This window comes from Zonotrichia leucophrys, chromosome 2, assembly GCF_028769735.1.
Source record: "Zonotrichia leucophrys gambelii isolate GWCS_2022_RI chromosome 2, RI_Zleu_2.0, whole genome shotgun sequence".
Classification (NCBI taxonomy): domain Eukaryota; kingdom Metazoa; phylum Chordata; class Aves; order Passeriformes; family Passerellidae; genus Zonotrichia; species Zonotrichia leucophrys.
Window position 1 is genome coordinate 140,220,485 of NC_088171.1, and position 14,682 is coordinate 140,235,166.

Consider the following 14,682-nt stretch of genomic DNA (forward strand, 5'->3'; position numbering starts at 1 on the left):
GAAAGGTCAGACCCCTGAAACTAAAAGGAAGTAAATAAGTGAAAAATTAGTGAAGTAAACAAGTTTGATTTGCTCCTTTGGAAAGCATAGAAGAATGACAAAAATACACAACTTACACTCTAACCCTGAAAACACTGTTTGCAAAAATGGTGTCACAAGCCAAGCTTCTATGAACTACCAGTAGAATGAACCACTAGTAGTTGTAATTTAACTTTAGATATGCAGGTAATTGATCCCATTTGTTAAGAGGAACTAAATAACTGGAAACTAACTAGTTTCACAAATAAAAATTGAAGAAGGGAAAAACACTTACAGCAGTTGGATCCTTCAAATGGAGCTGAGTGGCTGTCACTTGCTTAAAACCACCAGGATAACTAGAAAAATGAAACAAACATACAAGGTTAATTCTACATGCTCAAGCATGATGTTAACAAAAGTATCACTGCATCTTGAACAATGGTGTCATGGTATTACAGGCCCTCAAAAAGGAAGTTGTTCTTATGGGCCCAAAACCTGTATATTATTTATCTTGTCAACTATTTAATTCCACACCATTTGTGCTTTCTTGTTTATTCACTTGAATATGATAAACCTTGTGCTTCACAAGCAGATGGATATGCTTTTAAAACTACTTATTAAATACACCATAACAACTATAGGATACAAGAGAAATAAGATATGCAGAACTCTGAAGTATTTCCAGATGATCAAGACTCACAACCAGTTCGTGGCTGACATAAGAGACATCCATTTTGAACTGTGTTTATTATTTTCTTGCTACTCTAAATAAATCATAGCAAGACTTGGCATATCTACAGTAATAATATTTTAATTTTACTGCATGGATCCATCTTTCTAAAGCCTATATGACATGTTGAAGCTGCACTAATTCAGATCTCTGCATAAGCTTAAAATGAATGATAGCATGGAGTAAGAATTACATGGAAGTCAGGTAATGCTGTGTTCCATTTTGATTGAATTACATTATTAGGAATCAGCCTAAGTGAAATGAAAATAGTCCCAGCATCATGAAGACATGTCCACTGAGCTGCATGGACTTAATTATTAGTTTTAAGTACACAGTTATTTTATTTATTCAAAACTAACTTAGGTACTTAAGCAAGTGATTTAACGTGTATGTTCAGTTTTTAGAGAAAATTTTATATCATAGGGGAGATGGAGCCAAAAAAAGCACACAATAATTTCCAACACCTTCGAACAAGAATTTCTCAGCAATTCAGCAATTTCAGGATTGCACCATTAGCACTACAAAATTAGCTTTCTCAGGGTAATTTATTCATCTCTCAATTGGATACATTGTGACACTCAAGAGATTATTATGAATTAGTACCACTGCATAAAATAGGAGCACTGAACTGATCATGGACACCCTGTCTGTAGTTGATTATTGCACTCTCCACTATAACCAAGTTATGTCTGCCAGAATAATTTATTTTACACTACTGTGCATAACAATGTACTGTACATCACTGAGAGTATTTAATCTTTAAATTGTTTTCCCAACTTTTTTTCATCGTCTGATTCAATATTTGCTCTTAGGTAAATAGGTCCTGGTAGGACAAAATAATTAAAGTTGGTGACTATATATATATGTATATATATATATATATATGTGTCTTTTATGTGCCAATGGAAATACCTTCTATTATACAGTAAGCAGAATAGCAGAATAGCCCAGATCATTGGGTCCAGAGGTTAACACAAGACACAACCTCATTCACCAAATCTGTTAACTTATTCAATTGCTCTGACTACTTTTGAGCCAATTATTTCCCTAGCAACATACATTGGGTATAAAAAATACACAGAAAGAAAGAAAAGAAAAAGAAAGAAGGAAAAAGGTTTACACCATTTAAAACATCATAACACATGCAAACAAACAAAAAAAACTCCCTTAAAGTTAAAATAGGAATTCCCTTTTAAAGGAATATGCTAAAAATACTTCAATTATTAAGAAAATATGACATAAAATTTACCACAAGCTCACTGCCATAAGCTTTATGTACTATAAAGCTTACCCAGTATGTGAAGAATATACTTTCTGTTCCCATTTGTTGCCAGAGAAGGCAATATGTCTTGTATTTATTATGACAACGTGATCTCCACAGTCATCTGCAAGGTGGAAGTAAGTGGAAGATATTAAAGAAAACCACAGAGGGAATCAGTCAAAGTAACAACTACTATGTGCAATACATACATATCAGCATATAAATACACCTTCCATAAAACTGAAATTTAAAGATCTCAGCTTTTTGAGTCACACCATCCAAATCAGCATTTAAATACCAACCTTAATTACTATTTTTAGTGCTACCAGGTTAGAAGGCAGGTAAGCAGGTAAAATACCATCAGGCCAGATGCCTAAACCATTGCAAATATTCAGCTAAGATTTGAAAATCTGGCTTACAGGCAAATTTCTATTCTATTCAACACATTATGCTGCATATGCACCTTTATTAAAAAAAAAAAAAGCAAAAAAAAAACCAAACAAACAAAAAAACTAACAGAGGTTAGTTCCAGATGATACTAAGTATTTCTTTTCTTTCTCATAAAAACAGTGTCTGTGTTTGCTGAATGCCTGAACATTTTGGGTAAGTAAAATACTTCTATTAAGTAGTTACATTCTCAGGCAAAATATATAAAACAAAAGTATTTCATCGAGGGAAGTGGCAGAGAGAAAAAGCCCTGAAAACACCACCCCCAACAGCTCTGTTGGGAAAACTCCACAATTTCATCTATCCAACAGAAGTAAATGTTACAGCATACACACATTTAGAGTTACATCAGCAACTTTAACATCAAAAGTTCTTTAAGTGTAAGGTTTATAATGTATTACCAACACCCTGCCAGAAACAGTTGATTTAATAAGGCTTCTGTAGTAATAAAGTGCTAACAGAACCTCTATTATCTCAAAAATATCACATAAATAGGAAAAAAGATTTAGTTTTTAATTTTAGAAGTAATGATCCTGGTCAGCTGTATAAGCTGCAATCAGCCATCCAACTAAAGTGAAAATGATTTCTCCAAAGTCCAGTCTCATTTGCATCACCATATTACAACACAAGTATTTGAAGAGGCTCACTTGATTAAAACATTTTTGAGTAGGTAACAAAGCAAGGCTTAAATTGACCATTCATTTTTATAGGAGCACATAATAAATCAAAGAAAGTTTCACACCTTAAGGGTTCTATTAATTTTTAATCTTGTATTCTTTTAATGCTCCACTTTCAATTACAGCTGAAGTGCAAATGTAATTTACACAGCCTTGCTGCTGCAGGCTTTCACTGCTGACAGTTCAGTTCTACAAACACTGTATGACTTCATAAATATCAGGAACCTGCCACTGGACTTTGTGACTTTTTGGTCTTTTAGATGGGGAGATGACACAATGAGCTCATCTTAAGGAAATTTCTGCCAACAGTTTTCCACTTGCAAAAACACTGAATTAACAAATACCAAATTAAAAACTAAACAATAACAAAATCTTCCTGATGTTACTCTGTCCAGGGAGCTGTTATCTCACAGACACTAAATATTTGTTAGTTCAAAAAAAGAAGCAAAAGCAACATCAAGTACATAAAGCCCAAGCTCCTGCATACTTTGCTCTCCTAAATGTCTCAGTAGCAGTAACCAAGCAATTGGTGTCAACATGTGTAAAGCAACTAGCACTGATTTACACAACATTTTAAACAAAATGAAGTTATCCTTGAAATACTTTATAACTTCACAGACATAAAAGTATCAAAAGTTCTTCTGCACAGGATAACCAAAACATTTTCCTCTCAACATCTGCTTTATTTCTCAAGACAGCCTTAAGTCTCCAGTGACATCTTGTGGATACAACAAAATTTGCAACAGCAGAACTGTGACATTTAAAGGTCTTGACAACACTACAAATCCTACCTCCTACTGTGAAATAGATTGAGTAAAACTTTACTACATACCCTTCAACATGTATGAGCCAACTTCAAGGCTTCCTTTATTTTACAGTAACATCTCTGAAAAATTTGCATGGGTACTACAGGAAACATTGTACCAGTGGTGTGAAAGATCAACTCTTTATTATTTGTAAAATGCTTATCCTTGTGAGACAGGCAGTACAGCATTACAGGTAATGAACAGCACTGCAAATGCATCTTTATAGCTGAATCTCTAATTTGAAGAAAAACAAAATGATGTTTTTGTTTAAACAAGACATCTTTCAACAATGATTGCTGCCCATTTAAAGACAGGTCCCAGCCTCCTCATCACAGAATGTGTGAGGCAGGAAGGGGCCTTTGAAGGTCATGTCATCTACACCCAGTGCTCAAAGCAGGACCAGCTCCTGAAAATCTTCACAGATGGAGATTTCACCACCTCTTGGGCAATGACATCCCTCCCATTACTCTCACAGTAAAAAATATCTGATGTTCAGAGTATCCTGTGTTTCAGTCTGTACCAGTCCCTCATGAAAACAGGACTGCTTGGCATCTTATTCAGAGTGAAGCACTCCAAGATTGTGGTCCTGGGCACCTAGTGAAAGGAAGTACTCAGATACTTATTTATGTGCACTCTGAGCTAAATCTTTACATTTAAGATCAACAAAACATGTTGTGAGTTTATTTAAAAAATGCAAGAAGATCCCACTGTAATTCAGTTACTCAAAATGAATTACAAATATGTATTAGTAAAGAAATGTATTACCTTCATATGTACTGGCAAAGAAACAACATTAGGTTGTGGATGGATATGATGGAAAAAGATGAGAAAGAAAACCAACGAGTTTGTAGTTTATAAACAATTGAGAAACGTAATCTTGTGTATCAGGCTTGATGTTAAAACTGAAATTGGAAGAAACATGCATGTTGAAGAAAAGCAAATGTGCTTTCATCCACTGCAATACTCACTTAGTGCATGATAAATAGGTTTATGTCTGCCTTCGAGTCTGATGACAGTGGCAGCTGCTAGTTTTCCTGGGGGCTGCATCTTCGCATCGAGGAGGTACCAGGCTCTACCAAAAGTAGCCCATTGCTGAAAAGAAAGAGGGTCAGTACTTATCATAGGGAGAACTCACATTAGCGTAATCTATCTTCCTCAATTAAATCAACACTTCTCTTACATTCAAATAACACTAGAAGGAATATTGACATGCAGCACCACCCCCTTCAAATAACCTTTAAAGGGAAGGAGCATGGCGATGCACCCAACGCAGGGGATGTACATGGGTAACACTACTGACAGGTTACCGGCGCTGAGGGGTTTGTTTCAAAAACGCCGATCTCCTGCTGCAAGCTTCCATTATGGCTACATGAGCCGTAACATCGCTGCAGGCCACTGAACGCCCAAGGTGAAGGGCACAGCTCCCTCACACGCAGCTTTCAGACCGCGCACAGCCTGAGCCGCGGGTCCCCGTCCCCAGCCGCGCCGCACACGGCGGTTCCTGCCAGCGGCACCCTCAGGTGGCACCGGGGGCAGCCCCGGGGCGCTCCAGGGAGACCCTCGGTGCCCGCCCGCTCCCTCACGGCCCCAGGCAGGCCCCGTCCCGGCGGCAGCGAAGGCGCCGCAGGCCCGCGGGGAGGCCGCGCTCACCTGGGCGGCCCGGCTGTAGCTCGCCATGCCGCGCGGGGCGCGCAGGGAGCGCCGGCCGCGGCCGCGGGAAGCGGAAGCGCTGCCCTGCGGAGGGCGGTGCCGGGCGGCAGCGCGGGACCTTCGGAGCGGCGCCCGCCGCGGCCCGGCCGGCCATGGAGCGCTACGTGCTGCTGCTGAGCTGGGCCGAGCGCAGGGCCCCGGGCGGGCCCGCGGCAGCCACCGCCGCAGGTACCGCCGGGACGGCGCTGGGGCCGCGGGCGCTGGGCCGGGGAGGGCGCTGCTCCGGTGTCTGCGGGGCTCTCCTGTTCCTGCACCCCCAGACACCCCTTCGCTTTCGGGCTGAAAGTCTTTGGTGCCTTTAACCTGCAGAAACTTCAGAGGGATTCCTGCTTTATAACTCCGTAATGCGTTCCCAACCATGATTTTTAAGGAGAATTTAGGAAAATTTGTTTTTTTAAATTGTATATCTGCAGGTGACAGTTCTGTTAAAAACCTCAACCAACCCCTTTCCCCCTTCTTCGCTAAATTCTCTTTATAATATCATGCTGAACTCATACTATATTTGCAAGAAAGTAAGGTTTACCTTCCATAATTAAGTAGTTTTAAGATTTTTGTTTTCTTTTTCCAGCTGGGATTGCTGCAGACATGTATCAGTTCCTGAAAGAAAGCTGTACTGCATCTATAAATGCAGATGTGAGCACATTCCCAGGTAAGTATGGCAATGCACTGTGAGGAGGGGCAAATGCTATTGAGGAATTGGCCTATGAGTGTTCTGTTAGGGGAAATAAGTCAGAAATTTATGTAAACCCAATTGCTGTGGTGTGGGCCTGTTCCTGCTGCTCCTGTTTCTGCAGAGAACCTGACATCATTTTGGCAGCTAAGGTGTTAGGAGATGATTACATTGATTGGTTGTGAGAAATGAAAGGGAAGGGTTTTGAAGAGTTGACAAATTCCAGTCCAGTTGAGCAAGGAAGGGTAGGAAAGGGCTTGGTTCCCAAGTCAGTGGGAAGTGTGATACTTTATTTACTCCTATAATGTCTTCTGATTTTTTCGGTAGAAAGAATACTTGTCTGTTGGGTAACAATTCAGAACATTAATGCATGAATATTAAATAATTTTTTTAACCTTAAAATAGATGTCTTAAGGTCTTCTTTAGTACTTTTAGGGGCTGCATGTTTGTGTTTTGTTGCTTTGGGGTTTTTTAATCAAAAAATGCTTTCTTAGTTCTTTACTTGGCTTGGATGTCTACTGTTATAAGCTCATCTTGTCACAGATGTCATATAATTGGGATTTATGTGGGAAAACCACTGTAAGCTCTTAAAATTAATGGAGATGGGAATGTTAAGCTGTTTTCAAGTTCTGTGCTTTTTATTGCATAGAAATATTGATAGAGCATCTCATTTTGTGAACTCTAAATCATATTTATGAAAGGTGTTACTTAGTTCAGGTCTGATACAGATGGTGCAAAGAGAAAGCAATATTACCCAGAACAGAGAACAGGTCAAATGTTTTCTTACTTTCTAGCAGTCAAAAGGTCAGTAATAGACACTTGCCAGGACACTTACCTACACTTTCATATGTTTAGAGCTTAATTACAGTGCCAAAGAAAAATAGAACTCAAGTAATTGTTGCACATTAAATGACTTACCAAATCTTTTAGCAGAGATGTTCATTATAATAGGAAGAATAGATTCTAGTGAATTGATTAATTTAAATAATTGTTTATCTCTTTGCAGCTTGCTCAGTGGCTGGTATTCCAGGTGTAAAGAAATGGTATTTTGCAAGTCATGTCATCTGTGGTTATTATCAGGTAAGACAAACTTTTTCAGAGTGTAAGTTCCTCAACCATCTGCCTGACTGTAGAACAAGCTAAAACTGTGATGTTCAAAACTTTTTGCTTATTAAAACCTTTTTGTTTGATTAGTTCTGCAGTTCTGACTGGGAGGAAATAAATGTTGACGCACAGAAAAATGAAGACTCTTACCAAGCAAGCATTGATGAGAATCTAGGAACCGCACAAAGTTTTGAGGAGGATGACAGTAACAGTCAGGAATCACTGTCTCTGGCTGAGTATGTATGTTGTTGTTTTTATTTAAAGAACAGTGATCTGACATCTATCAGCAATGACCCAAGGGGATCAAGAAAGTTTAACAAGTGAGAGTTATTACCAAAGCAGGAGTTAACTGTGAACAATTCCCTGCTAGAATTGAAAATACTTTTATTTTGTTTAGCATAGCTTTAATTTTTTTACAGATGATTTTTATAGGATAACTGAATTGTTTCCTAACAGCCAACGTTATATATACAAAAATTTCTTGCTAATTCCTTTTGAACATAATTCCAGTTTTACTTCAGATTATTTTGATGTCATTAGGCCTACTTCTGTCTTAGTAAAAGAGGAGATGATTTCTCATAGCCTAGGTATGTTTGTGCAGAGTTTTAAAGATGTAAGATACATCAGGGACCATTCATTAATTGTAACTTTTTGTTTCTAGATGACTTTGTTTATATTTTGGTTCCAAACTTTTTGTTCTTCATTTTTAGTATCTATGATGAAGCTGCTGAAAGTCTACATCAATTAGCTGATAAATTGCCTGCCCCAGGTAATCTGTCTTTAAAAACCAATTTCATTAGAGTTTATCTTGTTTGGTAAAAGGATAGTGAATGGAAAAGTTCAGAGAACCTTAGTTTGGTAGCTGAATTAACTTGATATAGCTCTTGAAGGTAGTTTAGGAACTTGAGCATGGTTGGCATTGCAGATCAGCTTGAGGACTAGTTTGCTGCTTGTTTCTTTGGCAGGTTCAGTAGAGTTTAAAATAGTTATATAATAATTTTATCCATATGAAATGACACCAAACTAATCATAGACAGTAAGCAACACAAAACTCAACACAGGGAATTTCTTATTAAAAAAGGAAGATGTTGATATCAGGCTTACATCTGATTTAACAGCTTGTGAGCCAAGAAGATGAGGAGGAAAATGCATCACAACTGTTGGATTGGGATTTTCTAAACTGGAGATACATATCACCTTGTGTGTTAGGGTTATATAATGATGTAGAAGTTGATTTGGGATAACAAAGGAATTCAAGAAGAAAAATAGCAGCTTAGAGTGTTAAAAGTAGGAAAATGACATAGCTTAGTTGTATGGGAGAGAAATCTCACCTACCAGTGCTGAGTGAGAGAGGAGAAAGGGACAGAACTTTTCATTGTCACTGAGGAAATGGTGAAATATTTTGTGCTCATCAAAGAGGAGCAGCAAGTGATGAGCTAAAATGTGTGAAAAGTGTTTTAAATCCTGTAGTTACTTGATCTTTTTGCTGGTTTTAGCGCAATCAATGATAACCAATAATATTCTATCTTTAAATGACTGAAAAATTTACTGAGTCATGATATTTGAATCATATACAACTATTTTATAGGCAGAGCAATGGTTGATGTAATCCTGCAGGCTGTTGAATGTGATGGACCCAAGTTAAAGGACTGCTTGCCTGCTATTGGTGCCCTGAAACACCTGAGAGAGTGGCACTCTGCACAGATCACTATTGCTGCAAGTGATGCTAAAGGGTATGGCATTTATTCAGGGCTGAAACAAGGTCACTTCTGCTTTGTATTAGCATAGATCAGTGGGTTGAAATAAAACCAGCTTGTTGGGTGCTTTACGTGTGTACTTTGAAAATGCATAAATTAGTTGTCTGTTGTTGTATGAAGGGAGGAATTACTCATTCTGATTCATTGTAAATGCAAATCACAGAAGTAGACAAAAAAGCCAGTCCTCTGCACTTCTTGTTTTCTGTGGGAGCAAAAAGTAGAATATTTTCTCTTCCCTTTCCATGGGTTCAGTGTGCCTACAATGTTTTCATGTTGTATTATGCTATGGGATAACTTGTATATTGATTGTAGTTTTCCAGGTTTTTTAAAATGAATCCATACTACTGCTCGTTTTACTTCAAATTTTATATTACCATTGGTATTACATTTCAGGGAGGAAAAGTAGAGTGCTTCATTTGTCCCTTTTGAAAAAGGAATATAAACACTCTATTTTACTTCCTATGTGTTTTTCAATTTTTGTTAGTATGAAGAGTTACTGAGACTATTAATTCAAGTTGAAATTGATTCCAGTAATTTACTTACTGTCCTCTATTTGACATGTAAAGGCCATGATATATCTCACCATATAAACCATAGTGATTTGGGGTTTTTATCCTGTTAGGTGGATGATTGTGCAGATACTGAACAACTTGGCAAGGTCTCCACTTTCCTTCTCCTCCCTGCCCAAAAGATTGACATTTGCTTCATAGAATACATGGTTAAACTTAATCCTAAGTTAATAAAACTGTTTAAAAAGGTGAATGTTCAGTCCTTGGACAGAATAAGTAATATACCTGCTGTACAGTATCTCCTGAGGTGTATGGAGGACAAGAAAGTTACTCAGTGACTTCCATAAGTGCTTGATCTCAGTGCTCATTGATATCCTGTGGAACCAGCTTTGACTGAATAAATTTTTCTGCTGCCTTTTATATAAAGTGAGATTATTTGGGTATAGATGATCTCTGATGAAAGTTATTTCACTTGCTCTTCCTGTTCTGTTGATGGTGCTGATTTCCCTTGGGAGACAGACTGCCAGCAGAACCCACAGCTACTGGCTGTTCTCTCCTGTTGAATTTGGGTAGTGCTTGTGCTGCAGTCATATCTCCATTTAGAGGGTTAACTAGAAGCCATCTGGACAGACAGTGATGGCTGCCAGGCTTTGCTGCAGCTTCTAGCAGCCAACATTACCATGCTGTGCTTGCAGCTTGCCACTGCCAGCCTTATTTGGTGTCAAAGTTCTTTGGTGTCCCTTTCGTGGAGCATATGAACAACTTCCTTTACAAGCCCTGAATGAGCAATTCTGTAATATTTTTTACTTTTATTAAACTTTATTGTCTGTATTGACATACACAAGATGGTTCTGTGCTAAGAGGTCATAGGTGAATTCAGCCAAACTGCACTGTGTCTTTATTGTAATGTTAAATTCAGTGAGATTAATTCTTTGCTATTTTACAGTAGCTGGCAAAAGATTGCAGACTATCTATCAGCAGACTTGGTATCTTCAGATGATATAATGAATATCATTGATTTAAATGAACTCTGGAGAGGAAAAATTCAGATATGGGAAAGAAAGGTAAAATAACTTTTATTATTGTGGTGGTTATTTTTTTTGAAGCATCTATATACCTCATTGAAAGCATTTGTTATGCAGTGCATTTTATGCTTTAAGCCAAATTTGGTTTCAACTATGTAATTCAAAGGTGATGTGTAATGTCTTTGAGTGGGTAGCAGGGTGAAATGATAAATGAGATCAATGCATCAAGATCTGAACTTCAGAAATTCAGATGCTTCTGTGTGAATTTTTTTTTTTAAAGTTACTGTTCAAAATTGATTGTTTTGTATCTCTCACAAGTCATTGTCATGTAACTGTAAGTCATTGTTGCAAGCATATGCCTAATGTTTCTACAAAAACCTTTGTGACGTTGTTTACATTTTCAGTATTGTGGTTTTGGATTAATAGTTGGTTATCTAAGTTTAGTCTTTTTCTTATTTTACAGACCTGATAAAAAAAAATATTTGTTTAAAATAGCACATCTAACTAGCTGAAGAGAAATAATTTTTATCTCTTTTTGAAATATTTATCATCTTCTTTTTTTTTTTCCAGTTTGGATCGGGAGTAGATTTTCCAGAATTTTGCATAAAGAGCACTTCAGCCAAGACATTCAGGACTGCAAATTTAAGTTCTTGCTTTGCTGCTAAAAAAGAGTGCCAATTGAGGAATACTGATACTTTGCCAGAAGCAAGTATTATTCTTGATCTTTCTTTGAGTTTTAGAATTCATCTGTTGTACTTTCTGGAGAAAATTAGTAATTGAGGAAACCTTAGTCAGAACTGAAAGTTAAGCAGAGAAGTAATTATTGGATAAAATTGAGGAATACTTTTGTACACCTGTGTTGTCAAAACAGGTCCTTAAAACTTCATCTGTTTGTTCTTACAAATACAACACCAGATTTTTTTCAAGTAGAAATTGAGACTTTGGTCAGTTTAATACTCAAAATAGTTAAATTATGAATTCTGTATTTATCTAACTTCCCACTTAATTTTAAAAGTTTGCGTTTGGTTTTTTTTTAATACTCTTGGTGTTCCATGTTTTCTTCTGAAAGTGGATAATTTATAGGAACTCCAGAATCATATGTATTGATGAAAACAAAAATGAGTGTTATGAAAATTGATTTGGAGTTTGTTATTTTAATTGTTAAAATATGTGCATTTTGTATTGCATTTGTCTCTTGCTGGTAGATCATATTTTATTTTGGGTAAGAGAACTCATTTGATGCACATTGTTGATGTTCTATCAAGTCAGATTTATTTAAAAAAATAAATACCTTCCTTTCTTAATATAATTTAATATGATGTTGTGAAATGTTTTTGTATTTTGTATTCCTTTATACCTCTTTCAGATGTTATCTGCAAGGCTAATACCTTCAGCAAAACACTTGAGGAACTTGTGGTGATACAACATCATATATAACGTTCTATATATGAGTTTTTATTTGATCTCTTTTCAGGTTTTTCATTACTATGGTCCTGCGCTGGAATTTTTGCAGATGGTGGTGCTCTCTGATCTACCTTCCATTTTTATATCAGATCTGGAGTTTGAGCTGTATCCTTTTTTAAGGATCTGAACTACTGCTGATAATTGTCTGTAGCAGAAAGAAAAACATCAGCATCTACCACTGCAAGCAACAGGCAGATGGTGATAGGCAAGGGCTCATTCCATTCTAGCCTGCTAAAACAAGTCAGTGATTCTTCATAACTGATTTTTTAATTTTGAAATTTAAGTTACAGTAGCAGTAACCATGTGTTGTTGATACAACTGCACATAAAATTTGTCTGTTGATGTGCATGTTCTTTGTGGGAAAAGAATAGAGATGTTTATTCTGTGTAAGTTTAAAAAAAGCCTCAAGCCTTTCTAATGAATGAATGTAGCATGCATCACAATATCGGAACATTTGTTTAAAAACTGTTTTTATTGTGCAGCAGCAAAATCTGTGGCAAGGTTTAGCAGAGGAGTTCTCTCTTGAGTGTGTGCGCTGCAGAGATCTCAAGATGTATTACTATTGGTTTTTAAAAGTGTCTACTTTTGGTCTTTGTGTACCAAAAATACCTTAGGATGTATAAGCCTGCTATGATTTTGAATATATAAATATCTGTCAGTCTATAATAGAGATGTCAGTGGAGTATTTTGTCATACAACATTTTCAAGTGTATCACTTTACCTGTAAAGGTGAGTTTTTTATGTTTTGTGATACTGTAATATCAAAAATTAGATGCTTGCAGTACTTCTTTTAAATATGATGGTAATCTGATTTGGAAAATAGAGGTGCATAATTATTTGTGAAGATGAGGTTCCTTAAACTGTTCTGTTCAGGAGCCTGTCAAGAAAGAATAACAAGAAGACATCTGCACTGCTTTTGGACCAGATTTCTTTTCTCTCTGGGAAGGTAAACCCTTTTTATATATGTATAGCAGAAAATTGAAGGTATGGTATATTGCCTATGAAAGATATAGAAATAATATTTTTAAACCTGGTCTCTGTCTAAGCTTCTTCAATACTTATTTCTAAAGCAAACATGGATTTCAAAGGTGCATGCTATATATACCCACTGAAAAGTTTTCTCAGCTAAGTTTCAGTCTCCTAAAACATTTTCTAATCCTATCCTGACAGATAATTTCTGTGCTATTGTAATTGAGTTATTGATTTTTTTAGCAAAAGGCAGGCGTGTGTACAGCCCACAAAATGTATCTAGCTACTGTGAAATAGTAGGCTTTTTTATTTTATATGTGCATATTCTGATTTTGGCTAAAAAGAATTAATGAAACATTTACAGCCTTACTTTTTCCCTCCTTCCTCTGCCTTGGAATGATAGTGAGATTATTCATAGCCAGAGTATTAGTTTGAAGATGTTTTTCCTGAACATTCTGTCACCTTTACATACAAGGTAATACATCTTGTTTAGGAAAGTGTTTATAAAATAAATCTATGCTATGCAAAACAAAACCTGCACTTTGAAAATGGTGATACATTTATTATGAATATGTTTTTTGTTTACTGTGGAGATGGTATCCCATTGTCAGGCTGTATGTTTCTTTTTCAATTTGTTATTTGGGTTTTTAGTAACTCTTTTTCTCCCCTGCTACTCCATTCTCCATTAGCTTAGCCAGAAAAGGAAAAGGTCCTTTTATTAATGCTGTACTAAATGTATCTTAAATGTATGTTAAAATTGTTTTATACTGGTAAATATCCCAGGTAATCTTCATTTTGCTTAAGAACACTGAACACTTGGTCATACACCTTTTACAATCATAGGGCTCACGTTTTTTCTGCTGTTTCTAAAGAAGGTGCCCAAGCAGTGAAAACACATTCTCAGGTTAATTTTTAGAGTCTGCACATGTTGAATTGAAAATATTTTGAAAATAACAGTTTCTCCTAGGGATTTTTTTCAGTCTCCTACTGGAAATACTGCACATTTACAGCTATTAGAAAAGCCTACAATAGCATTGCTTTATTACTTGAGTATTCAAATATGTCTGCAATTTTTGTGTTAGTGCTTATTGGTCTGAAGTCTATGTAGAAACATAGGCATAGTCCAGTATCTAGTTAAGACACAAGGGTAATATGTTGGAAGGAAAATAAAAAAAGAATTTTTTTCCATAGGAATGCAGAGTCACTGATGCCAACTATTATCCTTGAATTCTCTTTTCATTGTACTGCTCTACAAAAAAGTTTGTAGCCAGGCTATGGAGACACTTGCAATATATAATAAATACCTTGTTATGTATGAAATGGAAATTCAACAGTTAATGATCCCTCAATTGGACCAAAAAGTAAACGCAATTTTTACAGCTTTTGTGTCAAATGCAGTTCCATTTTGATTGATGTGAATGACAGGTATGTTTAGTGGAGATGTTTTTCTACAGTTCAACTAGATTTGAAATAATGTCAAAACAGTAGCTCAAGAATGAAGTGTAAAACAGGTTTCACTAATATTGCATGTGTTA

The 14,682-nt window shown here is 36.5% G+C and overlaps 2 protein-coding genes across 7 annotated transcripts in view; one reads left to right on the plus strand and one right to left on the minus strand.

The window, feature by feature from the left end:
- Positions 1 to 5,764, minus strand: part of MRPL13 (mitochondrial ribosomal protein L13) — a 31,108-nt gene extending 25,344 nt beyond the window's left edge. Inside the window, exons 1-4 of one of the 3 annotated variants that reach the window (XM_064706612.1) lie at positions 5,590 to 5,762; positions 4,908 to 5,031; positions 2,040 to 2,133; positions 314 to 374 (exon numbers count right to left, since the gene is read on the minus strand). In XM_064706612.1, the coding sequence (XP_064562682.1) occupies positions 314 to 374; positions 2,040 to 2,133; positions 4,908 to 5,031; positions 5,590 to 5,616 (306 nt within the window). In that variant the 5' untranslated portion in view covers positions 5,617 to 5,762. Of the gene's footprint in view, positions 1 to 313; positions 375 to 2,039; positions 2,134 to 4,907; positions 5,032 to 5,246; positions 5,393 to 5,589 lie in introns of those variants that run through there. The other 2 variants (XM_064706614.1, XM_064706613.1) reach the window with 2 other exon arrangements.
- MTBP (MDM2 binding protein) overlaps positions 5,707 to 14,682 on the plus strand; it is a 28,668-nt gene continuing 19,692 nt past the window's right edge. For 2 of the 4 annotated variants that reach the window (XR_010439247.1, XM_064706608.1), the window contains exons 1-10: positions 5,707 to 5,817; positions 6,218 to 6,298; positions 7,326 to 7,399; positions 7,514 to 7,659; positions 8,134 to 8,192; positions 9,012 to 9,156; positions 10,636 to 10,753; positions 11,285 to 11,419; positions 12,189 to 12,283; positions 13,052 to 13,124. Coding sequence is in view for 3 of the 4 variants with exons in the window: in XM_064706608.1 (XP_064562678.1) it covers positions 5,742 to 5,817; positions 6,218 to 6,298; positions 7,326 to 7,399; positions 7,514 to 7,659; positions 8,134 to 8,192; positions 9,012 to 9,156; positions 10,636 to 10,753; positions 11,285 to 11,419; positions 12,189 to 12,283; positions 13,052 to 13,124 (1,002 nt within the window). In the remaining variant the exon portion in view is untranslated. Of the gene's footprint in view, positions 5,818 to 5,864; positions 5,991 to 6,217; positions 6,299 to 7,325; positions 7,400 to 7,513; positions 7,660 to 8,133; positions 8,193 to 9,011; positions 9,157 to 10,635; positions 10,754 to 11,284; positions 11,420 to 12,188; positions 12,284 to 13,051; positions 13,125 to 14,682 lie in introns of those variants that run through there. The other 2 variants (XM_064706609.1, XM_064706610.1) reach the window with 2 other exon arrangements.